The 27,150-nt window shown below is 41.3% G+C and overlaps 2 protein-coding genes and 1 pseudogene across 2 annotated transcripts; 1 reads left to right on the top strand and 2 right to left on the bottom strand.

Moving 5' to 3' along the window:
- Positions 1-3,349, bottom strand: part of LOC115204517 (platelet-derived growth factor receptor beta-like) — a 4,471-nt pseudogene extending 1,122 nt beyond the window's left edge.
- On the bottom strand, positions 3,001-21,407 carry LOC115204520 (platelet-derived growth factor receptor beta). Its single transcript, XM_029770168.1, has 4 exons — positions 21,039-21,407; positions 4,340-4,414; positions 3,968-4,250; positions 3,001-3,526 (listed from the first exon to the last, which is right to left on the bottom strand). The coding sequence occupies exons 3-4, from the start codon at positions 4,062-4,064 to the stop codon at positions 3,174-3,176; spliced, it is 450 nt and encodes a 149-aa protein (XP_029626028.1). The 5' UTR covers positions 4,065-4,250; positions 4,340-4,414; positions 21,039-21,407; the 3' UTR covers positions 3,001-3,173.
- Positions 20,127-27,150, top strand: LOC115204518 (homeobox protein CDX-1-like). The gene is made up of 3 exons (XM_029770167.1): positions 20,127-20,708; positions 26,098-26,246; positions 26,385-27,150. The coding sequence occupies exons 1-3, from the start codon at positions 20,294-20,296 to the stop codon at positions 26,565-26,567; spliced, it is 747 nt and encodes a 248-aa protein (XP_029626027.1). The 5' UTR covers positions 20,127-20,293; the 3' UTR covers positions 26,568-27,150.

The following is a 27,150-nucleotide window of genomic DNA, read 5'->3' as shown; positions in this document are numbered from 1 at the left end:
GTCCCCGACGGGAGATATGTCTTGGACAATTAAAGAGTGCTGTTGATTCCACGTAAATACATAGAATCAGATTGATTCAATGTACATAGAATAACATGACCAATATAAACCCACACAAACTTTTGTTATGACATCAAGGCTGTGACTTAGGTGGCAGTTCAGTTCCACATGAAGGCTATTTAGACCTACTAGCCAGGCTCCAGTCCATTATCGTCATCATCCCTAATGATACAGTCTCATCTTCAACAGTAGCATCACTATCAAGGCAAATATGATGGGAAGAGACTTTGGGTCCTTGAAAAGCACAATATACGATAAGGCCCATATGTTAGTATTAGGAGATGGAGATAGGTTTCTGTGTGGGCGTCACCTTTCTCCAGAGGGCAATGAGGAAGATGACAGTGATGACTACGAGGGCTAACACTGCAGCCAGCACAGCCACCTGGGAGAACAGAGCTGCAGACACACACACAGAGATAGAAGGAGCTCATACAACAGGTGGTCCTCTGTAGCTCAGTTGGTAGAACATGGCTCTTGCAATACCAGGGTAGTGGGTTTTGATTCCCAGCACCACCGATACGTAAAATATGTATTTGGATAAAATCATCTGCTAAATGGCATGTTATGTACTCTGTTAGTCACAGAGTATTTTCATCAGTTAATCAAAAGTTATTTGACATCAGTTGCTGATAGTTACTGTAAATACTTATTTCCATTGTGTCAAAGTCATTGACTTCAACCAATGCTGAGTCAGTGCTTACAGTTGGAGACGAGTTTGATGTCCCAGGCCCTGCGACCTCCGATGTTGCGGGCTTCACAGTGTACTGACATAACACTCTACATGGTCTGAAAGGTCAACAGGCTGCGGACCTGGTAGACTCCTGAGGTCTCAATGTATCTCACGTTCATCTGGATGCTGACGTTGTCTGGATCAGCCAGAAGAGTGCTTCCATGCTGTGGTCTTACGACTGCATCTGGGTGATAAGGTCATAATTGTGGATTATCTTGGTGGTGATAGAAAAATATCTGAGTTGGAGTCAATTCCATTTCAATTCCAGTCAATTCAGAAATCAGACCAAATTCCAATTCCACTTCCAAGTTTTCTTAATTGAAAATCATTGAAGAGAATTGGAATTTTACTTCTTGAATCGACTGGAACTGAAATATAATTGACCCCAACCCTGGAAAATATGCTTGTTCAGTTTGAGACTTTCTATCTCAGTGAAATATTGGGTGACTGAAAAAACAACTATAGACTTTTAAGTGTCTAAAATAAGTGACAGGTCTAACAATTATGACTAATATTTACGAATGTAGCCCTAGTGCTGCACTACCCTCTACAGTTTGAGAGGAGAAAGTCGCAACACAACTGAAGAGGCTGAATATGCTTCTTTGTGTTGGTCAGTATTTATTTCCAGGTTTTTTCCCCCTTACTTTCCCATGGTTTCACTTCTGTACCAGTGAACAGTGGGCGTGGGGGCCCATCTGTGACATAGAGCACAACGTGGCCCTGGTCCATGTGCTGGTCAGACAGATCTACTATCTTCGGGGAAGCTGCAGGGAGAGGAAATATCCCATGAGAATGTGAAAAGTAAATATGGAAACATAGGTAGGCCAATGTTTTATCACAAGAAAGAAACTATTCACCATCCTTTATATTCCAATGTGATAACTCAATAAAGGAAAATGTATGACTGAATAGTGATCCCGTCTGTAATGTAGACACGTCTAATGTTCCAGAGCGGATAATTATATCTCAGCTGTGTATTTATGTATCTTACCCTTGACCTGCAGGTCAAAGGTTATCTCTTTGACGTCATCTCCATTGGCCACCTGGACGGTGTAGAGACCCATCTGCTCCATCCTGACCCTTACCAAGATCAGAGTACTGAGGTAACTGGAAGTCAAAGGTCAAAAGGAAAATAACACAATCAATATCAATACAACTTTATTGTCCATGTTAGTGAACAACAGAAATGTGTCTGCTTCTAGGTATTTATCATGGGGCTTATGCATTGACTGTCATCATAATCAAATATTTTATTCTGTTGGGATGTCAATGACATGTATGATGGGTACCTGGTCTTATGCACGTGTTTGGTGTCAAGGATACCGTGTCCCCAGCGAGGGTTGTGTTGTCTCTGGTCCATAACACCTGAGGTTTGGGATACGCTTCGATCTGCACTGTGGAGCTCAATGCTCTCGTTCCTTCATCGCTGAAACATTGGTGCTGACAGAAGGTTCCAAATTCACTAAGCCATGTTCTGTAACATGGCATTGGAATAGAAGAATACTGCCTTATAGGTGAATGGCAAGAACCTCAATCAGTTAGTGACTTTCCAAAGCGGAAGCACACAAAGCCCATTGAGCCCCCATTGCAATGTGCTTAGTATTTCCACTTTTTCAGTTGATGAATTAAAAAGTGTTACTAGGCCAATGTTGTGAGTTTGGAAAAGCTTTGAGGTCGTTTGCTCACCCAGAACAGGGACAGTGAGATTAACCATGGCTGACTATCTTTGACAAAGTGTCTTGCACCCAGCAGGTGTACTGGCCCGAGTCCTCCAAAGTAGCACTGGAGATGTTCAAGAAGGAGTAGATTCTGAGTTCCCGGTTCCCTGGTAGAAAATCTGTCAATGGCTCAATTATCTTCAGATGGAAACAAAATATAACAGAAGTAAGAACAGCTGTTAACAACAGCATAATTGTCCAAAAAAAGGAGTTGATTATGCTTAGTAATATGTGTCACATATAATCAGGGGCACAACTTTGGTTTTAGAAGTTTTTTTTTTTTTATCCAGTCGGATAAACACTCTTAACAGCCTGCCCGACCGCTTGGAGGCGTCCATTACAATGATAAAACTGGTGGGGACAAAAATTCAATTTCAGAATGTGGGGGGGGGAAAGGTCCACAGTGAAAGTTGCACCCCTGCATATAATCCTTCACCCATTAGTTCACTCACCTCTTTACGAGGAAACTCCCATGTGAAGTAAACTTTCTCTGCTTTTCTACAGTACAATTAACCATCAAGGCCTCGCCTTGTTTCAGCACCATCTTTAAGAGAGTCATAAAGGTGTTCATGGACTTGGGGACTGTAAAGAATAAAACGGAAAGACAGAGGACATCATAACAGGCCCAACGTTCATGCGGGCTGGTCTTCAAAAGCATTTTACAGCTAGCTTTTTAAAGACCATTTTAAGACATCTGTTGAGACGCTCTTCCTTTTGGTCGAAGTTTCACTTTGTGGGTTGTGTCGACAAAGAGCCTTACCCACAATGCTGTAGACATAATACACCTGGGACGCCTTCTCCTCTTCGTTCATGGCACCTCGGCAGATGTAGGAGCTGTCTTTCAGGATGGCGGTGATCCCTTTACTGGGATGATATGTTCCTTCCACATGGGCCTGGCTGGCCCGCTCATACAGGGTCACGTTAACGCCGGGGTCAAACACCACGCAGGGAAAGGTACCTTCCTCTCCCTCCTTCATCACTACTCCTGGCCCCAGGGGAACAAACCATTCGTCCGGGTCTGAGGGGGAGGACAGAGATCAGGTACATGTCCACCACATGTTAGACTTTGAAGAAGGGAAGTCAATTCTGAAACCAGCACTGATTTGTATTAACTTTGAAATGTCACAGCTTGTCCCTCCATAGTCCTCCTATAATAGAAGAGATTGATGGCCTAGGATGGCCTAGGATGGCCTAGGATGGCCTAAGATGGTCTAGGATAGCCTAGGATAGCCTAGGATGGTCTAGGATGGCCTAAGATGGTCTAGGATAGCCTAGGACGGTCTAGCTGTCTAAGCCGCTGCCTCTGGATCACATCATACTGCTATTTCAGAACAGTCACTCCTCTCAACCTCTGTGCCATCAAATAAAAAAATAACAAAGACATGAGGAGTGGAACTGTCCCACTCCTTTAAAAAAATACAAATAAAGTAGAAGGTTCATACAGGGTGTTAAGTCTTACTCGGTACAAACACTGCTATGTCCTTGGTCTCCTCTGTCGAGGGCTCCTCACAGACGTAGTTCCCAGAGTGTCTCCAGGTGATGTTGTGGAGGACCATCACACTGGTGGTTCCTCTGTCCTCCACAGACACTCCCTACAGGCTGGGCTCGTGGGCAGACTTCCAGGTCCCCTGGCTCCAACCTGAACAGACCACTGTGAAGGAGGAGTTGGTGCTCAGTGTGACCTCCTTTTCACTTGGGCTGAAGCTCCAGACTGAGGCTCTCTGGACAAAACTGCAGGAGCACTGGGAAATAATGAGAATAACAACACAGACACAGTCTTGATCGATTACAATGTAACTACAGTGTAAAAACACATTTTGCTTTTTCTTACCTGGAAAGATGGCCACCAAAGATAAAGCCTTTGCCACGCCCACCTCCATAGTGCCAGCTATATTGATGATACACTCTGTTATATAAAATACAAATGTGAAGGAGTCATGTTAAATAAAATACAAAAATGTGATGGAATCATGTTAAATAAAATACAAACGTGATGGAGTCAGTAAAATTGTGTAGAGAGAGGCCTTTGAATAATGTGAGACTCACTATATTAGGTTTTTAAATGGTGGGCCTAGTCACTTTATCTCTACCTATGTGTACATATCTACCTCAATTACATCATACCCCTGCACATGGACTCTGTACTGTTACCCTGTGTATATAGGCAAGTTATCGTTACTCATTGTGTATTTATTTAATTTTTTTCTCTCTCTGGATTGTTGGAAAGGACCCGTAAGTAAGCGTTTCACTGTTAGTCTACACCTGTTCTTTACGAAGCACGTGACAAATAACATTTGATTTGATTTTGATTGTAAGTGTAGAGGCCTTGCCATGGTCTGGCAACAATAAGGCGCAACGACGGCTCGGAAACAGGGCCCGGAATGAGTGGGTTCACTGGGAGTGTACAGAGCATGTCAACTCAAGTAAGGTCTGTGAAATGGAAGCTCACAGTCAAAATAGAGAAGTCACAGCTGGGGGTTCCCATACTGCTTCTGAGAATTCACTCCCCCAACCAACAAGTCTTTCCTCTGCTTTATAAAAATATTTTTTTCGTAACCTTTTGAGAGCAATTCTGTTTGTAAGTAATGATATGTAACGATTTATCTTTTCCATTCGTTCATAGGAACATTATGTTGTCATGGCCTTTTCTCGAAATCATTGATATTTGAAATATAGCATAGTTGGTGAAGGTATGTATGGGTTGTCTCAGGCTAATGTGTCACGTCCTGACCCTGGTATGAGGTCATTTTTCCCTAGTAGATTGGTCAGGGCGTGACAGGGGGGTGTTTTGTCTATGTGTTTTGGGTTTTCTGTTTTCTATGTGGGTTGTCTAGAGTTTCATTCTATGTTGTCATTTTCTATGTTGTGGCCAGGTATGGTTTCCAATCAGAGGCAGCTGTCTATCGTTGTCTCTGATTGGAAGCCATACTTAGGCAGCCTGTTTTTCATGGGGTTTTGTGGGTGGTTGTTTCTGTTTAGTCTAGCGGACTGTTGTTGGTCGTTTTATTGTTTTGTTGTTGAAGTGTTTTCATTAAAAATCAAAGAATGAGCACTATACACGCTGCGCCTTGGTCTCCATTCAACGACCCCTGCTCCCTTGTGTGGCGGCGAGTGATTGACACACCAGACGTAACCAGCCAACAGACGCTGAGCCCGTGGCACCCTACCCACTAATGTTATTCCTATTGGAGAGGCTGCAAAAGAAACTGAACCTCTGTTTCATATGGCTTACACTCACGTATCCAATCTAGCACCGCAATGACTCCATTACTGGGATATTTCCAGTCCATGTACGTTTTGCTTTGCTTAGGTTAGGAATATGCTGTTTCAAAAGCAGTCTGCAAACCTTCTCATGGGGTATGGCACACTTCCCACAGGCTAAATAAAAGTGAAGCAGGCTATTTACAGGACAACATTCAATGGCTCACATTTACTGGGAGTTTCATCAGTATACAGTCCTCACAACATTTCCATGAATACTTCAGAACAGAACATTATATATATATATATATATATATATATATATATATATATATATATATATATACTTTCTAAATGTAATCCGTTACAGTTACTAGTTACCTTTCCAAAATTGATATCACTAAGGCAATTTTTGGATTACCCAACCTCAGTAACGTAATCTCACGCGTAAACACAGTTCACGTTCATAGCAGCCACATTGTATTCCTTCTCGCATCTATGCACTCACCTCCTCTCACCTCTTCCCTTCACTTGTGGACTTCAATGCACAACACATCAGCTGTATGTGACCAGGCAAAAAAAGCTTTCCAAGCCAAACCGCTACACACAGCCTACACCCTTTCTGAATTTAAAAGTACTTTTTTTTGCAATCAGATTACATGTAATCAGTTACTCCCCAACCCTGATTGAGAGGCACATTTGTAGTTTTCAGTATTGAGCATGTGTTAATCTGTGACCCAAACAAGGCCTTAATTAATTTGACACATTTTTCATGCATTTTTCATTTGTCTGGATTTACGGAAGGGGTCGGTGGTGCTTTTACAGTAATGGTTTGACAGCCTATAATGCAGTATACCCAGTTCTGGGGGAGAATAGTATTTTAAGCCATTGTTTTTAGTTGAGTGAAGTCTTGTTACTCCCCCCCTCCCATTGAGGTTACCTGTGAAGGAAACTAAGTAGCTAGTAAAGACGGAAGGGTGTATGGAATAATAAAATGTCGGTCAGTTATGCAATTGAAATCGCAGTTGAATAATCAATCAGTGGTGGTCAGTGCCGTTTAAGATGAGGGAGGAGCATGGCCTTATTTATTTTACAGCATATTGGATGACTGTCATTCATTTTCCATTCACCCAGTTCAATGTAACATCGATAGGTTTAGGCTACTACATGACACTCAAAATGAGGTTGCTACAACCTAGCCTATGAATGAATGAACGTTTACAGGTGCACACAGGTCGAGAGACAAATCTGAGGGGACAGACAGTGACACATGGACAGACAGTGACTCAATATCGCCTTTCACACTCTTGTCTGTGTCTAGCTGATATAGGGTGTAATCATTAGTCCAACAGTTGCAAACAAAAGTTTCTATTGGACAAATTCAGGTATGTTTATCCCCGTTTTGTACCATTTTCCTGCTGTTTAAGAAAATTATTTTCAACAGAATCGGCGGAATGAATACACCCCTGATCACGAGTAAACACAGTTCACGTTCATAGCAGCCACGTTGTATTCCTTCTCGCATTTATGCGCTCACCTCCTCTCACCTCTTCCCTTCGCTTGTGGACTTCAATGCACAACACATCAGCTGTATGTGACCAGGCGAAAAAACCTTTCCTTGCCAAACCGCTACACACAGCCTACACCGTTATCACCATATTAGCTAAAGTATCGTCCTAGTCAGCATAGCTAATAGAACTAATGCGTTAGTAAACCCACTACAATCATGCAGTAAAGTTACATTGTACAGTCAGTTAGCAGTTACACAATGGACCCCGGTGGCAATAACTTAGTTAAACCAAAAGCTTACCTTGACTTGGAAGAGTTCCAGTGTTGTGTTGGATAGTCATAGCCAGCTAGCTAACATAGCATCCCTCTGGTTGAGCTGGGTGTTTGAGTAACTGAACTAGCCAGCTGCATTTGCTGCTAAATAAGTGATAGTGAAAGTTCAATGTACCCAGAGAAGGACAGAAGCTAGCTGTCCTCCGGCTACACCATGGTGCTACCCCACAGAGTACTGTTGAGGCTACTGTAGACCTTTTTTGCAAAATAGTGTATAAATTATTTGTGTTTCAATTATTTGGTGACATGTTATTATATTTAGTATAATTGTATCTAAAAAGGATAACTTTTTAAATGTTTTACAATTTTATTTTTATGAAATTCACAGAGTAGGATGGTCCTCCTCTTCCTCATCGGAGGAGCCTCCACTGTAGTCAATATATATAATGAGCTCTGCGTGGCTTATGGTGCATTGTGCAACAGTAAGGTAACGTACTGTATCTACGTTTTCTTTGACCATTGTGGCGTTGAAATTAAATCCAAGCATGTGTTATTGACCAGCCCCCATTGTAGGAGGGGAGTGATATGCATAGTGGGTCAGTAACTCTTTCAACAGATAGACGTTTGTGGTTGTCGTGGTTCTCAACCCACTTTATGCTGTTTTCCTTTCATCCATCTTGGGAAAAAAGTTTGACCATCTTGTCAATGTAACTGAAATAGTTTGAGTATTCTTACTCATGTCTGGAAAAAAACACTTGTCAAAATCCTCCTGTTATCATTTAGCTGCCTTGCCTGAGGCATAGAAATGCACAGCAGAGGATACGTATCCAAGCTGCACTGAGAGACAAGTTATTAGAAGAAAAAAATCAGAGTGTGACAATACCACAAGAGAGACGGATCAGGATGTGGATAGCATGTCACCCATCAAAGGGTTGGGGATTTTGTAATGCTGAAAGCAGAGAAACCAGTACTGTCTCACAGACAAATGTGTGGGTTGGCAGTTGCAAACTAGTCTGGGCTGGTTGCAGACAGAGAGAAGCAGCCGTGAAACCCCCCTTGTTGTGTTGCGTGTTAGAACAAGAGAGAGAACAAGAAATATGATGAGGACAATATGGCCGTCACTTATCTTGGGAGAGTGCCTGTCCACCTTTTTCAACACTGTGTCTTGTCTGTTGACCAGTAGGATAGCTATCTGTGCTCCTGTATCCTTTCTGAGTTGGAGAGAAATCCTTGATGTTGATGTTGAGTGAGCTCCTTCAATCTGCAGTTAGATACGGGTAGAAACCTTCAGTCAGGAGTGTGCCTCAGGAGAGTGATGTTGAGTGAGCTCCTTCAATCTGCAGTTAAATACGGGTAGAAACCTTCAGTCAGGAGTGTGCCTCAGGAGAGTGATGTTGAGTGAGCTCCTTCAATCTGCAGTTAGATACGGGTAGAAACCTTCAGTCAGGAGTGTGCCTCAGGAGAGTGATGTTGAGTGAGCTCCTTCAATCTGCAGTTAGATACGGGTAGAAACCTTCAGTCAGGAGTGTGCCTCAGGAGAGTGTATGAGAAGTCATCTCTTATGCGTTCATAAAAACTCCCGCAATATCCAACAATCTTCTTGAAGCCATTAGGGTCAACAGTTTCTCCTCGTCCTTGAATAGGACGGCGGTTCTGGCTAAACTTGCTGTGTCCATTCTAACAAAAAGAGGACAAGAAATACATCAATAAAAAAAGGCAAAGCTTATCTATTGGCAGAAGTCTGATGTCGCTTTGAAAGTCCATATTCTTCCATTCCCATAGAGTGTGGGAGAAAAAAAGGGCGCCTGCTTTTCTTTGAGGGTCCAAGCTCTACTGGAAGATACTGTCTGCATCTGTTTTCAATCTTGGCTTTTCTCCCCTTCTTTTTATTCAGGATGTGAGTGGATGCCTAGAGAATTAATGGCTCTCGCCAGCACAGCTGAGCTTTCTTTTTTATATGTGGGATTTTTGTGTGCGTGTGTGCGTGTGTGTCTTTTCCATCCTCCGTTAGCTAATATAATAGAAACTGTGACACTAAATTCAGTACTTCAATACTTATGACTTTTTGGAGATCCCACTTCAAACTAATTTACCTGAACTGTGTATGGAATCGTATTCATATGGAATTTCCCACATAGTACTGCTGTAGAGAGATGTTAGTAGTGGTAAGTATGTTAGTATGTTCCTGCTGTCTCTGACAGAGCAGTGCTTGTCATGGCTCTGCTCTGTGGAGGACACACAGACAGGAAATGAGGCAGACCCCGATTGCTGACCTGACCAGTTTTAGACCAGTGTGTCTGGGGTAATGGTCACCTCCCTACGCAGCATGCAGACAGAGGCCAACATATTCTACTGCTGCCTTTATGGTGGGTGTATGTTACATGTCATCAAGCATAAATGTCCAAAGCAGCCGTTTTTATCTAAAGATCAAATCATTGCTAGGTAACAATTAAGTACAAAAATTTGCTAAATCGTTCTTAGCTAAATGCAATTTGTTAAGCAATACTTTAGTTAGAAGTGTTGGGAAGTCGTCTGAGAGACCTAATTGGAAGAGCCTAATGTGAGGGATGTGTAACCTGTAAACTAGCTGTTATTGGCAGAGATGAGGGCAAACTCTCTGTTATTGGTGATGTCACCAGGCGGTCCACAAACCCCACCCAAAAACCCTCAAACAGCTCTTAAAAAAAAATGCATTATCATATTTCTCCAAATTTCACAGTGTTATTCCAATCTCATAGTATGGTAATATATATAAAGCACAGGATAATCACATTTATTTATTTATTTAACCAGGTAGGCAAGTTGAGGACAAGTTCTCATTTACAATTGCGACCTGGCCAAGATAAAGCAAAGCAGTTCGACACATACAACAACACAGAGTTACACATGGAGTAAAACAAACATACAGTCAATAATACAGTAGAAAAATAAGTCTATATACAATGTGAGCAAATGAGGTGAGATAAGAGAGGTAAAGGCAAAAAAGGCCATGGTGGCAAAGTAAATACAATATAGCAAGTAAAACACTGGAATGGTAGATTTGTAGTGGAAGAAAGTGCAAAGTAGAAATAGAAATAATGGGGTGCAAAGGAGCAAAAATAAATAAATAAATAAAGTTGTTTGGGTTAAATTATAGATGGGCTATATACAGGTGCAGTGATCTGTGAGCTGCTCTGACAGCTGGTGCTTAAAGCTAGTGAGGGAGATAAGTGTTTTCAGTTTCAGAGATGTTTGTAGTTCGTTCCAGTCTTTGGCAGCAGAGAACTGGAAGGAGAGACGGCCAAAGGAGGAATTGGCTTTGGGGGTGACCAGAGAGATATACCTGCTGGAGCGTGTGCTACAGGTGGTTGCTGCTATGGTGACCAGTGAGCGGAGATAAGGGGGGACTTTACCTAGCAGGGTCTTGTAGATGACCTGGAGCCAGTGGGTTTGGCGACGAGTATGAAGCGAGGGCCAGCCAACGAGAGCGTACAGGTTGCAGTGGTGGGTAGTATATGGGGCTTTGGTGACAAAACGGATGGCACTGTGATAGACTGCATCCAGTTTATTGAGTAGGGTATTGGTGGCTATTTTGTAAATGACATCGCCAAAGTCGAGGATTGATAGGATGGTCAGTTTTACGAGGGTATGTTTGGCAGCATGAGTGAAGGATGCTTTGTTGTGAAATAAAAAGCCAATTCTAGATTTAACTTTGGATTGGAGATGTTTGATGTGAGTCTGGAAGGAGAGCTTACAGTCTAACCAGACACCTAGGTATTAGTAGTTGTCCACATATTCTAAGTCAGAACCGTCCAGAGTAGTGATGCTGGATGGATGGGTGGGCAGGTGCAGGCAGTGATCGGTTGAAGAGCATGCATTTAGTTTTACTTGTATTTAAGAGCAGTTGGAGGCCATGGAAGGAGAGTTGTATGACATTGAAGCTCGTCTGGAGGGTTGTTAACACAGTGTCCAAAGAAGGGCCAGAAGTATACAGAATGGTGTCGTCTGCGTAGAGGTGGATCAGAGACTCAGCAGCAAGAGCGACATGATTGATGTATACAGAGAAAAGAGTTGGCCCAAGAATTGAACCCTGTGGCACCCCCATGGAGACTACCAGAGGCCCAGACAACAGGCCATCCAATTTGACACATTGAATTCTATCAGAGAAGTAGTTGGTGAACCAAGCGAGGCAATCATTTGAGAAACCAAGGCTATTGAGTCTGCCGATGAGGATGTGGTGATTGACAGAGTCGAAAGCCTTGGCCAGGTCAATGAATACGGCAGCACAGTATTGTTTCTTATTGATGGCGGTTACGATATCGTTTAGGACCTTGAGCGTGGCTGAGATGCACCCATAACCAGCTCTGAAACCAGATTGCATAGCGGAGAAGGTGCGGTGGGATTCGAAATGGTCGGTAATCTGTTTGTTGACTTGGCTTTCGAAGACCTTAGAAAGGCAGGGTAGGATAGATATAGGTCTGTAGCAGTTTGGGTCAAGAGTGTCCCCTCCTTTGAAGAGGGGGATAACAGCAGCTGCTTTCCAATCTTTGGGAATCTCAGACGACACGAAAGAGAGGTTGAACAGGCTAGTAATAGGGGTTGCAACAATTTCGGCAGATCATTTTAGAAAGAAAGGGTCCAGATTGTCTAGCCCGGCTGATTTGTAAGGGTCCAGATTTTGCAGCTCTTTCAGAACATCAGCTAACTGGATGTGGGAGAAGGAGAAATGGGGAAGGCTTGGGCGAGTAGCTGTGGGGGGTGCAGTGCTGTTGACCGCGGTAGGGGTAGCCAGGTGGAAAGCATGGCCAGCCGTAGAAAAATGCTTATTGAAATGCTCAATTATAGTGGATTTATCAGAGGTGACAGAGTTTCCTATCCTCAGTGCAGTGGGCAGCTGGGAGGAGGTGTTCTTATTCTCCATGGACTTTACAGTGTCCCAGAACTTTTTTGAGTTTGTGTTGCAGGAAGTACATTTCTGCTTGAAAAAGCTAGCCTTGGCTTTTCTGACTGCCTGTGTATATTGGTTTCTAACTTCCCTGAAAAGTTGCATATCACGGGGGCTGTTCGATGCTAATGCAGAACGCCACAGGATGTTTTTATGACCGCACTGCACCTTTAAATGATAGTGGTGACATTAGTCTTACTTTTGTTACCCTCCAGTTTATCCAGAGAATAATGTATGACTTTAATAAGGAGTGGTAAAGAAAAATGTAATTTGGAGTGCTCAAAGCATGAAAAGACATTGGAAGCCATTTGATGTGTCTAGTACCAGAGCATGTTGTAGTAACATACAAATCAGAGTGAAGCAACACAAACATAGAGGCAGACACATGCATACACACACACACATGTTAACATATGCACTATACACACACTTACACATGGATTTTGTGTTGTAGATACAGTATGTGGTAATGGAGTAGGGGCCTCAGGGCACACACTTAGTGTGTTCCAAAGGGAAGCTAACAGAAGCAAACAAAACAAAATTGGGAGTTAACTACCTACATTTGTCCAATCCACCACATTTGTTGCTACGGTGCAAAACGTTTTGCTACGGTGTGTGTGTAATAAATACACCCCATTGAATGGCTTGCTCCTCATTGATGCCACAGGGGGGAGACAGAGGGTACTTCACATGATAAAGCCTTCACATAGGGTCATAACGACCGCAGACTATTTTTATGACCACAACAATAAAATGCTCCATCTACAACTGTGTGGATATAGTTATAAATTAAAAGATTAGTAAATGTGATGACATTTTCATTTAAAATTGGGGGACCAAGCATTAGTTGATAAAAGATTCATGTAAAACTTTGAATGCAGAATGTGTAAAGTGTGTATAAAATAAATCACAATTGCCCTTCTTTGGAGAACACTGCCCTGAAAACAATTCTCACATAATTGATTTATACGAATAAATTGATGTCATAGATTTAGTTATAAGCATAAGAAATAAATGAAGCTTAATAATAAAGTTGTCCTCTAATTGTGTGTCTTGAGTTAAAATAGATAATATACTGTAGTGCTATAAAATGGAAAATGGAGTGTATCCCTCTTTATTGTATCCAAAGTATAGAAAATAGCACAACTACATGTCTGAAAACCTGAACATTAAATCTCGTGGAAATGAAATAGTCACATGCCTAACTACAGTGAGGGAAAAAAGTATTTGATCCCCTGCTGATTTTGTACGTTTGCCCACTGACAAAGAAATGATCAGTCTATAATTTTAATGGTAGGTTTATTTGAACAGTGAGAGACAGAATAACAACAAAAAAATCATGAAAAACGCATGTCAAAAATTGTATAAATTGATTTGCATTTTAATGAGGGAAATAAGTATTTGACCCCCTCTCAATCAGAAAGATTTCTAGCTCCTAGGTGTCTTTTATACAGGTAACGAGCTGAGATTAGGAGCACACTCTTAAAAGGAGTGCTCCTAATCTCAGCTTGTTACCTGTATAAAAGACACCTGTCCACAGAAGCAATCAATCAATCAGATTCCAAACTCTCCACCATGGCCAAGACCAAAGAGCTCTCCAAGGATGTCAGGGACAAGATTGTAGACCTACACAAGGCTGGAATGGGCTACAAGACCATCGCCAAGCAGCTTGGTGAGAAGGTGACAACAGTTGGTGTGATTATTTGCAAATGGAAGAAACAAAAAAAGAACTGTCAATCTCCCTCGGCCTGGGGCTCCATGCAAGATCTCACCTTGTGGGGTTGCAATGATCATGAGAACGGTGAGGAATCAGCCCAGAACTACACGGGAGGATCTTGTCAATGATCTCAAGGCAGCTGGGACCATAGTCACCAAGCAAACAATTGGTAACACACTACGCCGTGAAGGTCTGAAATCCTGCAGCGCCCGCAAGGTCCCCCTGCTCAAGAAAGCACATAGACATGCCCGTCTGAAGTTTGCCAATGAACATCTGAATGATTCAGAGGACAACTGGGTGAAAGTGTTGTGGTCAGATGAGACCAAAATCGAGCTCTTTGGCATCAACTCAACTCGCCGTGTTTGGAGGAGGAGGAATTATGCTTATGACCCCAAGAACACCATCCCCACCGTCAAACATGGAGGTGAAAACGTTATTCTTTGGGGGTGTTTTTCTGCTAAGAGGACAGGACAACTTCACCGCATCAAAGGGACGATGGACGGGGCCATGTACCGTCAAATCTGGGGTGAGAACCTCCCTCCCTCAGCCAGGGCATTGAAAATGGGTTGTGGATGGGTATTCCGGTATGACAATGACCCAAAACACACGGCCAAGGCAACAAAGGAGTGGCTCAAGAAGAAGCACATTAAGGTCCTGGAGTGGCCTAGCCAGTCTCCAGACCTTAATCCCATAGAAATCTGTGGAGGGAGCTGAAGGTTCGAGTTGCCAAACGTCAGCCTCGAAACCTTAATGACTTAGAGAAGATCTGCAAAGAGGAGTGGGACAAAATTCCTCCTGAGAGGTGTGCAAACCTGGTGGCCAACTACAAGAAACGTCTGACCTCTGTGATTGCCAACAAGGGTTTTGCCACCAAGTACTAAGTCATGTTTTGCAGAGGGGTCAAGTACTTATTTCCCTCATTAAAATACTAATCAATTTATAAAGATTTTGACATTCGTTTTTCTGGATTTTTTTGTTGTTATTCTGTCTCTCACTGTTCAAATAAACCTACCATTAAAATTATAGACTGATCATTTCTTTGTCAGAGGGCAAACGTACAAAATCAGCAGGGGATCAAATACTTTTTCCCCTCACTGTAAACCAATACCATTGCACAAAACACTTTTGCACACAATTGAAAAATACAAATCTGAGTGATTATTGTAATTATAAACTGTTACTGCTCCCTAATAGTCTTGTACTCAAATTCATTTTTTAAAATCCTTTAATCTCTCTCTCTCTCTCTCTCTCTCTCTCTCTCTCTCTCTCTCTCATTACATTTTATTTGGAATTGTCATGGAGTATGCCATTCAGAATGAATTAAATGTGGAAAAATGCCCAAATTATGAATTACAAAAATGATCCAATGTGAATTCTCCCACTGCTGGTATTATATTGAATTACATGTATATATTGGCTCTACACTCGTTTCTCCACATGTTCCATTGAACTGAATCAGCAAAGCAGCCAGTCAGCCAGCTAGCCAGCCACCCAGTCAGTCAGTGTGTCAGTGAGTCAGTCAGCCAGTCAGTCACTCAGTCCGTCAGTCAGTCAGTCAGCCAGCCAGCCAGCCACCCAGTCAGCCACCCAGTCAGTCAGCCAGTCACCCAGACAGTCAGTATCACATTCGGCCACCCAGGCAGTCAGCCAATCAGTCTCCCAGTCAGCCAGTCAACCACCCAGTCAGTCAGCCAGGAAGTCACCCAAACAGTCAGCCAGTCAGTCAGTCAGCCAGGACTTCACTGTCTCCATGACACACAGGTCATTCCCCCTGACTGGCTTCATGACACTGTGATGTTGACCAGGAAGTGACACCTAGTTGTGAAGTGTGACCTAAGACTTTCAAGTCCTACTTTGAACTTAATGTTTTACTTTATCTTACCTCTTCCAATTTTCATGATTCTTATTCATTTCCATTCTTAACAATACCATAAAAAATTACATCTAAATTCACAATAAAAACATTTCAGAGCAAGAAAAAGTATGAAATACACATCTAAATCAATACCATGTTTTTAAATCAGTAATGTATTTCAGAAACACAGAGGGAGGCAGGCAGACTGCTAGTTTGTGAGAAGCAGTGGGAGCATGGCATAGAGGGATGCATGTTTACCATGAGGGACGGGAGAGAGGGGAGCATCTTCCTCAGGTCATTGTGCCCAACAAACACTGTGCCAGACAGACAAGGGGCCTTGGGGCCCTGAGCCTGGTTGAGGAACCCCCTCAGGGTCCAGGCCAGACAGAGGTCACCTCACAGCATAGCACAATCCTCCTTCTCACACAGCTCAGGTGAACACATCACCAGTCACACAGAACACAGTGCTCCCAGACGGCTACTCAGGTGAAAAAGAGCAGAGAGAGAGAGAAGGGAAGGGAAGAGTAGACTGCTGCTGTGAGATACAGGGGAGCTCAAAGTCTCTGTAGCACTGTATACTGTAATATACTACATTATAATATACTATATTATGAAATACTATACTATAATATACTGTACAATATATATAATATACTATAATATACTACACTATATTATAATGTACTATAATATGCTATACTATAATATAGTATACTATATATAATATACTTCACTATAATATACTATAATACACTACATTATACTATAATATACTATACTATAATATAGTATAATATACTATAATGTACTACATTATACTACACTATACTATACTATACTATACTATACTATACTCTGCCCCACCAATGCTTCATCAGAGTGCACAGTAGGCTCCCACTGTTCATATACAGATTAGTGTCAGATTATTATCAGAACACTAACTGCTGCTGTGAGACACAGGGGAGCTCAAAGTCTCTGTAGCACTATACGATATATAATATATTACACTATAATGTACTATAATATAAAATACTATACTATAATATACTATACATAAAATATACTATAATATACTACACTATACAACGCTATACTATAATGTACTATAATATGCTATACTATACTACATTGTACTATAATATACTATAATATATAATACTATATATAATATACTATAAAATACCACACTACACTATACTATACTATACTATAATATACTACACTATACTATACTATAATATACTATACTATAATATACTTCACTATAATGAACTACACTATACTACATTATACTATAATATAGTATTCTATAATATACAACACTATACTATAATTAGAACATGCTATAATATTCTATACTATAATACACTACACTATACTATAATACACTACACTACACTATACTATACTATACTATACTATACTGTACTATAATATACTACACTATACTATACTATACTCTGCCCCACCAATGCTTCATCAGAGTGCACAGTAAGCTCCCACTGTTCATATACAGATTATTGTCAGATTATTATCAGAACATTAACTGGTCCAAACTGGTGAAACTGTTTCAAAATGACTGGTGCTGGATGTTAAACTGTTTTAAAATGACTGGTGCTGGATGTTAAACTGTTTTAAAATGACTGGTGCTGGATGTTAAACTGTTTTAAAATGACTGGTGCTGGATGTTAAACTGTTTTAAAATGACTAGTGCTGGATGTTAAACTGTTTTAAAATGACTGGTGCTGGATGTTAAACTGTTTTAAAATGACTGGTGCTGGATGTTAAACTGTTTTAAAATGACTGGTGCTGGATGTTAAACTGTTTTAAAATGACTGGTGCTGGATGTTAAACTGTTTTAAAATGACTGGTGCTGGATGTTAAACTGTTTTAAAATGACTGGTGCTGGATGTTAAACTGTTTTAAAATGACTAGTGCTGGATGTTAAACTGTTTTAAAATGACTGGTGCTGGATGTTAAACTGTTTTAAAATGACTAGTGCTGGATGTTAAACTGTTTTAAAATGACTGGTGCTGGATGTTAAACTGTTTTAAAATGACTGGTGCTGGATGTTAAACTGTTTTAAAATGACTGGTGCTGGATGTTAAACTGTTTTAAAATGACTGGTGCTGGATGTTAAACTGTTTTAAAATGACTGGTGCTGGATGTTAAACTGTTTTAAAATGACTAGTGCTGGATGTTAAACTGTTTTAAAATGACTAGTGCTGGATGTTAAACTGTTTTAAAATGACTGGTGCTGGATGTTAAACTGTTTTAAAATGACTAGTGCTGGATGTTAAACTGCCATAAAGTGTGATATAAATAGCCTACATTATATTATATTGAATTAAATTAAAGGTAGGTTGGCCTACTTTTCGGTTGATACTGACAGAATGATAAAAACTGTCACCTGAACTGAAATACATTGAATTCATTATTTATTACTATATTGTTATCATTCTAATTATTTGATGATATAATTATTCTGGTTTGTAATATTTATACCTGTTGAAGCTGTTTTTATACAAATCTGTTTTATGGAAGGATATACATTAAAGTGACATATTACATAATACTTGGAATCTCCTTCATCAATCATAAATTATGTTTTTTTAATAAATAGCTCATTTCTAAATCGCTATAGTTATTTACAATTTTTGAATAATTTATCTAAAAACGTTATTATTTAAATACTTTATCTAAAGAAAAAAAACCATTTGATATTATATTTTGTAATAGCAGACAACTCAATTGAATGGCCCATACAAACTTAATTCTAGATCTAAATAAATAATAGAAAACGTAAAGAAAACTTGAAATATTATGTTCTATTTCGTTAGTAATTATTTTAACAACGTGAACAGTAAGGTCTGAATCAATTACAATGACCTGCATGGACCATTTAATGTCCTCTTTAATTATTCGAAGTTTAGGCTACAAAATAAACTGTATGATTTGACTGTGTGAGTTGGCTATAAAGTCTTATTTCGTTTTAAATTCAATGTATTTCAATTGTATCGAAATTTAGACACAAAATCTATGTTAATTGTGTGACCCTTATTAAACCTTGCTAAAAACTTGCAATGTTTCTTCATCCGACTGGTTCAATTCAGTTTCTAAAACTCAAGAGCTAAGATTTAGATGCACTATTGTAAAGTGGTTGTTCCACTGGATATCATAAGGTGAACGCACCAATTTGTAAGTCGCTCTGGATAAGAGCGTTTGCTAAATGACTTAAATGTAAATGTAAATGTAAGAGAAGGATGACTAACAGCAGAGAGGTATAAACTGGGGGCATGGAGAGGGCAATGAGTGGTATTAACATTCGAAATATTCCACGAGCCACTTCCTCCTGGTTTAGAACCCCCAGCCAACACCCTCCCAGATTGGGGCCTTACAGAGAATGTCGTGAAAAGGTGGGCACGATACTAGACCGACATATCACCTCAGAGATCTGTTTGAAATTCCCCTCAATACAGCCGTGGAGCCGCGCTGTCTGTTTCAGCCCAGCACAGAAAAAATAGGCCTAGATGACTTAACTCCAAAGAAGCAGGCCAATTCCATGTTTTATATCATCCTAATAAGTTTGAATTTAAGGTCACCTGAAATATGTCTAACTGCAGTGGGAGAGTAAAATATAGGTCATCTCTTGAAATAAAGAGAAATATATAGGCCTAATATTATAAAGATTATATCACACAAAACAAGTATAGACATGAGGAATTTTGAAGAGCACAAAGACATAATGTATCTAAGGAAATATAGTTATTTTAAAGAGGGTAGTATTACATTTAATAAGGATTTATTGGGGCACATGTATATGCACAACATGATTTTATGCTATCTGTTCATTTGAAAAAGGCCATGGCCACTCCAGGACTCTCTACTACGTTCCTCGACCCTTCCCCATTTCATTCCACAAGTTATGCGGACACGGCAGTAGCAGGTTCTCCCGTTGAGAAAATCAACACGAACTCATGTTGGTTTCTCCTGTGCGATTTGTAGCATTCTTCTAGACGCCCAGGACGGCTTTGATGCTGGTGCTCGGCTCCCTTTGAAATGCAGGGCCTTCTCTAATGCAAATCCACCCTGATGGGATAAGGCGAGGGAGGGAGGTGAGGGCTATAAAATGTTGACGTCAGCGCGACAACTCCTAACTGGCAGCGTGTCTAGCAAACAATAAGTTAAAGAGTATAGGTGGACCAGCCAGGTGGAGGAGGCCTTTGGTTAAACAGAAACCCGGGGAAGAGGAGGCAAGAGTAACGCACTGGACGCACACTATGCGCAGGAGTTACCATTCGGAAATATGTACGTGAGTTATCTTTTGGAGAAGGAACCCAGCATGTACCCAAATTCAGTGCGACATCCCAGCCTAAACTTGAACCATCAGAACTTTGTTCCCGCACCTCCGCAGTATTCGGATTTCAGCGGATACCATCAAGTTCCTGGGATTAACAATGACCCTCACCACAGCCAGACTGGGGCCTGGAACCCCGTTTACGCACCGCCGACCCGGGAAGACTGGTCGCCATATGGGCCAGGGACAGGACCGTCCACATCTAATCCGGGAGCAGTTGGCTATAGCCCCCCAGAGTTCTCTCCAGTCCCACAACCCGGGCTTCTCCCGTCTGTCAACTCATCTGTAGGTCAGCTCTCTCCCATTTCTCAGCGCAGAAACCCTTATGATTGGATGAGGCGGAGCGCACCACCGGCAAATTTAGGTAGGTTATTTCATACATTTTTGTAATCAAGGAGTGTATAATTTTGTTGTCCATAAGACCATAGAAAATAAAGCGTAAATCATAAAATATGTATTAAATTAAACGTACCTGTAGCAAAGCACACACTTATATGAAATATAATGTATCAAATTCTGTGTCTTTGGTCCATTTTTTCTGAAACCACAGATAGTGAAATACTGTAGGCTATACGCACAGTCTTGAGAGGAAAAAGCTCAACCAGAACAACTTCGTTTCCAAATGCGTGCACCTGTTCACGGAATTCAGAGACGAATTCATGATTCAACTCAGAAAGAAGGAATACGAGGTTACCTGGCTGTCGCTTGGTTGTTCATAGATGATTCATTCGTTAGTATTTGTTCGATCCCATCAAAGTATTTGACATTGCATATTGTTTACTGACATAAACGTTATCTTGCGCGGTCATCAGCATAGTTGGTCCTCTCATGCTCACTATTCTTTTGTGAACTCATGAATCACACCTCACATGCCGTCATAAATGAGTGGTATTATCTCGTGAGTTTTATGGTTATAATATGGCCTATGTCATGTTGTTTACAAGTTGAGGGTAAACCAGGGTATGTAATTTAATTGCATTACATTAAGTGCTCAATGATTATGCTTATGATTATAATTGCCTATCATCGTGCAGTAAAAAGTAATAGGCTAGTATAGCCTATAACAGTCATAATATAGTCTAGGCTATATAAATGACTTTATTACCATATTCATGATCATCTTCGAATTCATCTTTGATTTTGTCTGGTGTAGCTTATAGACTTCACAATTATGTTATGCTCCTCCTATTATGTGAGCAATCCCTCGTCCTCCCCGATACATTTCATAATGTTACAGGATTGTTTCATAATATAATATCAATAAGAATTCTCTAGCCAGTTGAGACGGCTTAACCTGGAAGTGATCAGATGAAAGAAATCGTCTGGCGTTTTGAAGATCTTGTTATGCAAATTAGGCCGTTGGTTGTCTTCTTGTATATCGTAGGGCTCTAGAATTGTTTGCTATGTTGTAATTCTTTGTTAGCCATTATGTCTCTTGGCAGGAGTTCTTGTTGTCGATTTACTTTGATGTCGCTCGCTTTGTTCACGCCTGTCCTCCACTAGACCTTCCTTATGCGTCATAATGGCCTGCTGATATACTACGTCAGGCATTGACATCATATGACATGACATTTATGAAAAATACATATTTTACTGAATTCAATTGAATGGGCATGGAAGCACATTGGTGTACTGTTCCTACAGATTTATTAACTCACTTGCTGTATATGCCTGTATTTAAGTTTGATCCTCTACGGCCCTCAAACTCAACTCTGGGTCTCCAAGCCAGTTCCACTGCTCTAAGGCAGGGATGTCAAACTCATTCCACTGAGGGCCTTGTGTCAGCAGGTTTTTATTTTTTCTTTCAATGAAGACCTTGACAACCAGGTGAGGGGAGTTCCTTACTAATCAGTGACCTTATTTCATCAATCAAGTACAAGGGAGGAGCGAAAACCCGCAGCCACTTGGCCCTTCGTGGAATGAGTTTGACACATGCTTTAAGGCCTCTACCTGAGATCCTCAAAAGGCCTACACATGTCCCAGCATCTTGGTTTGATTAACATTTTGGACATAAGTATGTCATCAGTTCAAGCAAGCAGGCCTATTTCACAGGAGCCTTCACACAAGCTCCTTCAGGTCTCACCGATGATCGCTAAATAACTGGTACTGAATTTGCAAGCATGCAGTATGAAGCCATGTGAATCCTAGACCAAACTGTCCACCCTAGTGCCAAAGAGTGAGATGGCTATACAGTGCAATCGAAAAGTATTCAGACACCTTGACTTTTTCCACATTTTGTTACGTTACAGCCTTATTCTAAAATGTATTAAATATTTTTTTCCCCTCATCAATCTACACACAATGCCCCATAATGTTAAAGCAAAAACAGGTTTTTAGAATGTTAGAATGTTTGCAAATGTATACATTTTGTTGTTGTTGAAATATCACATTTACATAAGTATTCAGACCCTTTACTCGGTACATTGTTGAAGCACCTTTGGCAGCGATTACAGCCTTGAATATTATTGGGTATGATGCTACGAGCTTGGCACACCTGTATTTGGGGAGTTTCTCCCATTCTTCTCTGAAGATCGTCTCAAGCTCTGTCAGGTTGGATGGGGAGCGTCACTGCACAGCTATTTTCAGGTATCTCCAGAGATGTTCGATTGGGTTCAAGTCTGGGCTCTGGCTGGGCCACTCAAGGACATTCAGAGACTTGTCCGGAAGTCACTCCTGCGTTGTCTTGTCTGTGTGATTAGGGTCATTGTCCTGTTGAAAGGTAAACTTTTGCCCCAGTCTTAGGGCTTGAGCGCTTTGGAGCAGGTTTTCATCAAGGATCTCTCTGTACTTTGCTCCGTTCATCCTTTCCTCGATCCTGACTTGTCTCCCAGTCCCTGCCGCTGAAAAACATTCCCACAGCATGATGCTGCCACCACCATGCTTCACCGTAGGGATGGTGCCAGGTTTCCTCCAGACATGACACTTGGCATTCAGGCCAAAGAGTTCAATCTTGGTTTCATCCGACCAGAGAATCTTCTTTCTTATGGTCTGAGAGTCCTTTAGGTGCCTTTTGGCAAACTCCAAGCGGGCTGTCATGTGCCTTTTACTGATGTATAGCTTCCTTCTGGCCACTCTACCGTAAAGGCCTGATAGGTGGAGTGCTGCAGAGATGGCTGTCCTTCTGCAAGGTTCTCCCATCTACACAGAGGAACTCTGGAGCTCTGTCAGAGTGACCATCGGGTTCTTGGTCACATCCCTGACCAAGACCCTTTTCCCCTGATTGCTCAGTTTGGCCGGGTGGCCAGCTCTAGGAAGAGTCTTGGTTGTTCCAAATTTCTTCTATTTAATAATGATGGTGGCCACTGTGTTCTTGGGGACCTTCAATGCTGCAGAAATGTTATGGTACCCATACCCAGATCTGTGCTTACGGACAATCCCTTCGACCTCTTGGCTTGGTTTTTGCTCTGACATGCACTGTCAACTGTTAGACCTTATATAGACAGATGTGTTTCCAAATCGTGTCCAATCAATTGAAGTTACCACAGGTGGACTCCAATCAAATTGTAGAAACATCTCAAGAATGATCAATGGAAACAGGATGCACCTGAGCTCAATTTCGTGTCTCATAGCAAAGGGTCTGAATACTTATGTTAATAAGGTATCTTTTTTTTAAAAAATAAATTTGCTGAAAATTCCCAAAAAGTTTTTTTGTTTTGTCATCATGGGATATTGTGTTAGATTGACAAGGAAAACAAATATTGAATATATTTTTTGAATAAGGCTATAACGTAACAAAATGTGAAAAAAATCAAGGGGTCTTAATACTTTCCGAATGCACTGTATAAAGCTTTTCTCTTTGTATAGAAAACCCACCAGAAATCAAGTTGTTGTCAGTGCCTGGGACCACTTATGATTAACAGAGGCAGCAGGAGCACAGACTTGGGGCTGCCATAAATGTCAGTTCACTGCACCTAATGGGCCTGGCCGGTTCAAAAATACATGTTTAACCCACATGTATCGTTCCAGTTCATGTGGTTATCTGGTTGTCCCAGACGAGGAGTTTTATGGTCCATGTTAGCGATTAACTCTAGACAAGAGCCATGTCACTTTATCATATCAGCCAGCTGACCATTAATTCTCATGAACGTCTCATTAACCTCCACCGCTAAACCATTTTATCATATCAGCCAGCTGACCATTAATTCTCATGAACGTCTCATTAACCTCCACCGCTAAACCATTTTATCATATCAGCCAGCTGACCATTCATTCTCATGAACGTCTCATTAACCTCCACCGCTAAACTATTTTATCATATCAGCCAGCTGACCATTCATTCTCATGAACGTCTCATTAACCTCCACCGCTAAACCATTTTATCATATCAGCCAGCTGACCATTCATTCTCATGAACGTCTCATTAACCTCCACCGCTAAACCATTTTATCATATCAGCCAGCTGACCATTCATTCTCATGAACGTCTCATTAACCTCCACCGCTAAACCATTTTATCATATCAGCCAGCTGACCATTCATTCTCATGAACGTCTCATTAACCTCCACCGCTAAACCATTTCATCATATCAGCCAGCTGACCATTCATTCTCATGAACGTCTCATTAACCTCCACCGCTAAACCATTTTATCTTAGCAGCCATCAGTGACATCGTTACACAAGTGCAGTGCTGCAGATTGTGTGTCAACCGCATTCTCTACTTATACAAAGTAAACATTTCCACTTCTTAAAACTTTTCACGTTTGGATTCCCGTCGTGGGTTCCTGAATGCTTTGGTATTTTTGTTGATGGTTCCAGAAAGGGAGAATATTTTCAGACTGTTGAATATTTCTGGGTCCTCTACATTTTTTTTTTTAGGATGCTTTGACACCTGCCATTCAGATGAAATGCTTATGTACAGTCTCAGTTTGCCCCTTGGAAGCCTCGTGACGCAAACCCTGTTGTCGCTAGTGATGGGAGCCACTCCAATCAGTACAGTGTTTCATTAACGCAGTATGGAGATTGTATGGGTCAATACCCCCGTAGACATGCACCTCAGACGCCGTCCGTTTGGGAGTGGTCCGTCTGTGTCAACATGGTAATTAGAAAACAACGGTCTTCAGAGAAGAGGTAGCTATTATGAATCAGGAGGTGAAGAGAATCAGTTAGGGGTCGATGGGAGCAGGAGGGTGTGTTCTGTGTTTCAACAGCCTAATGGTCTGGATAACTCTCTGGTCATCAGGTCGGGCCTGGCGCCTTTACAGGCAGGCCCCTCCCCCTCTCAGCTCACACATTTTAATCTTTAACTTGGTTGCTGCTGCTGCACTTAGGTCCCTCGTTCACTATGGACAGAATGAAGTGACTTTTGATTTACGGTACCTAATTAAAAAGACTAGCTGATCTCAGAGCTTTGCTAGTTCATCTGTGTGTGTTTTAGTGAGAGGTTTCATGTATGAAATGAAGCAGAAACCACATTTTCACAGATGTCTGTCTCATCTTTATTTACTCATCTAATATCGGTCATTTACGGCATGTAAGTTAATGTGAAATCTGATTGTAGCATTAGCCCAGTCGTCCTCCCATCATGACCAATGCAGGTGAAGCCCTACTGAGAATCGCATCTCAATCTTATGCAAATTTCTGTTCAGCTAGTTTTTGCTACGGATTTGAATGGCAAACAATACGGACAGGGTAGAAATTCTATTAACATAACGTCTGTTAAAGTTAAAATAAACATAGAAGTCGTTTTTTTCTAATCTCTACGTTACACACACAATATGAAGTTTGATGATGACCACACTGTGACTCTGTTGCAGGTGGTAAGACCCGAACGAAAGACAAGTACCGGGTGGTGTACACAGATCACCAGCGCTTGGAGCTGGAGAAGGAGTTCCACTATAGCCGCTACATCACCATCAGGAGGAAAGCAGAGTTGGCCACCACTCTCTGCCTCTCAGAACGACAGGTCAGACACAACACCACAGCAGGCAGTCTCTCTCTCTCTCTCTCTCTCTCTCTCTCTCTCTCTCTCTCTCTCTCTCTCTCTCTCTTTTAGTAGACTAGCGACAGAGCACTTATCTCCAATCTTTTGTTTATTCCACAGGTGAAAATCTGGTTTCAGAATCGACGTGCCAAAGAGAGGAAAGTGAACAAGAAGAAGATGCAGCAGCCTCAGGCAGCGTCCACAACAACACCTACTCCACCCAGCAATGTTGCCATGGTGACCAGCAGCAGTGGTGGCCTAGTGTCTTCGTCCCTACAAATGACTATCAAAGAAGAATACTGAGGATGACGGTCTGACTTGAAGAAAAAAAAGAGACTTTGGGCCATATCTAACCTGCAATAGAGACCCCATGTCAACAGCTTGAGTAACACGGGGACAAGGCAAATGCAGGGGTCAACACCTACAGAGAAAAAAGATATGTAAAAGACTGGCTGCTGTTTCCTGCGCTTTTGTTTTTGGAAAAGGACAAGACAGACCAACACGGACGTTGGCTGTGCGCAATAGATTACGTGCTGGGGGTTTCGACGAGCGGTGGGGGTTTCGACGAGCGGTGGGGATTCCACTTCTAATCATTGGGAAATGGATAGAAAATGAAGGCCCATGTTCTGTGGTCAGAGGCGATAGGACGGCCACCCGCTGTGCACATGTTCATGTTGGTCCGTCTTGTGAAAGAGAGACAAAGAACTGAGAAAGAGAAAAGCTATAAATATATATAAATATTAAACTGTTGTCTTTTACTGTTATCATGGCTTCTATTGTTTCTTCTGCTGATACTGGAAATACCTGGAAATGGTTCTGATCCCACTCAATAATAATAATACGTGTATATTTTCAAAGTAATTTGTATTAAAAGCTTTATTGTAAA

The sequence above is a fragment of the Salmo trutta genome, chromosome 12, assembly GCF_901001165.1.
Source record: "Salmo trutta chromosome 12, fSalTru1.1, whole genome shotgun sequence".
NCBI classification, from domain to species: domain Eukaryota; kingdom Metazoa; phylum Chordata; class Actinopteri; order Salmoniformes; family Salmonidae; genus Salmo; species Salmo trutta.
Note: the sequence above shows the minus strand (reverse complement) of the source record. Positions and strands in the feature narration are given on the sequence as shown.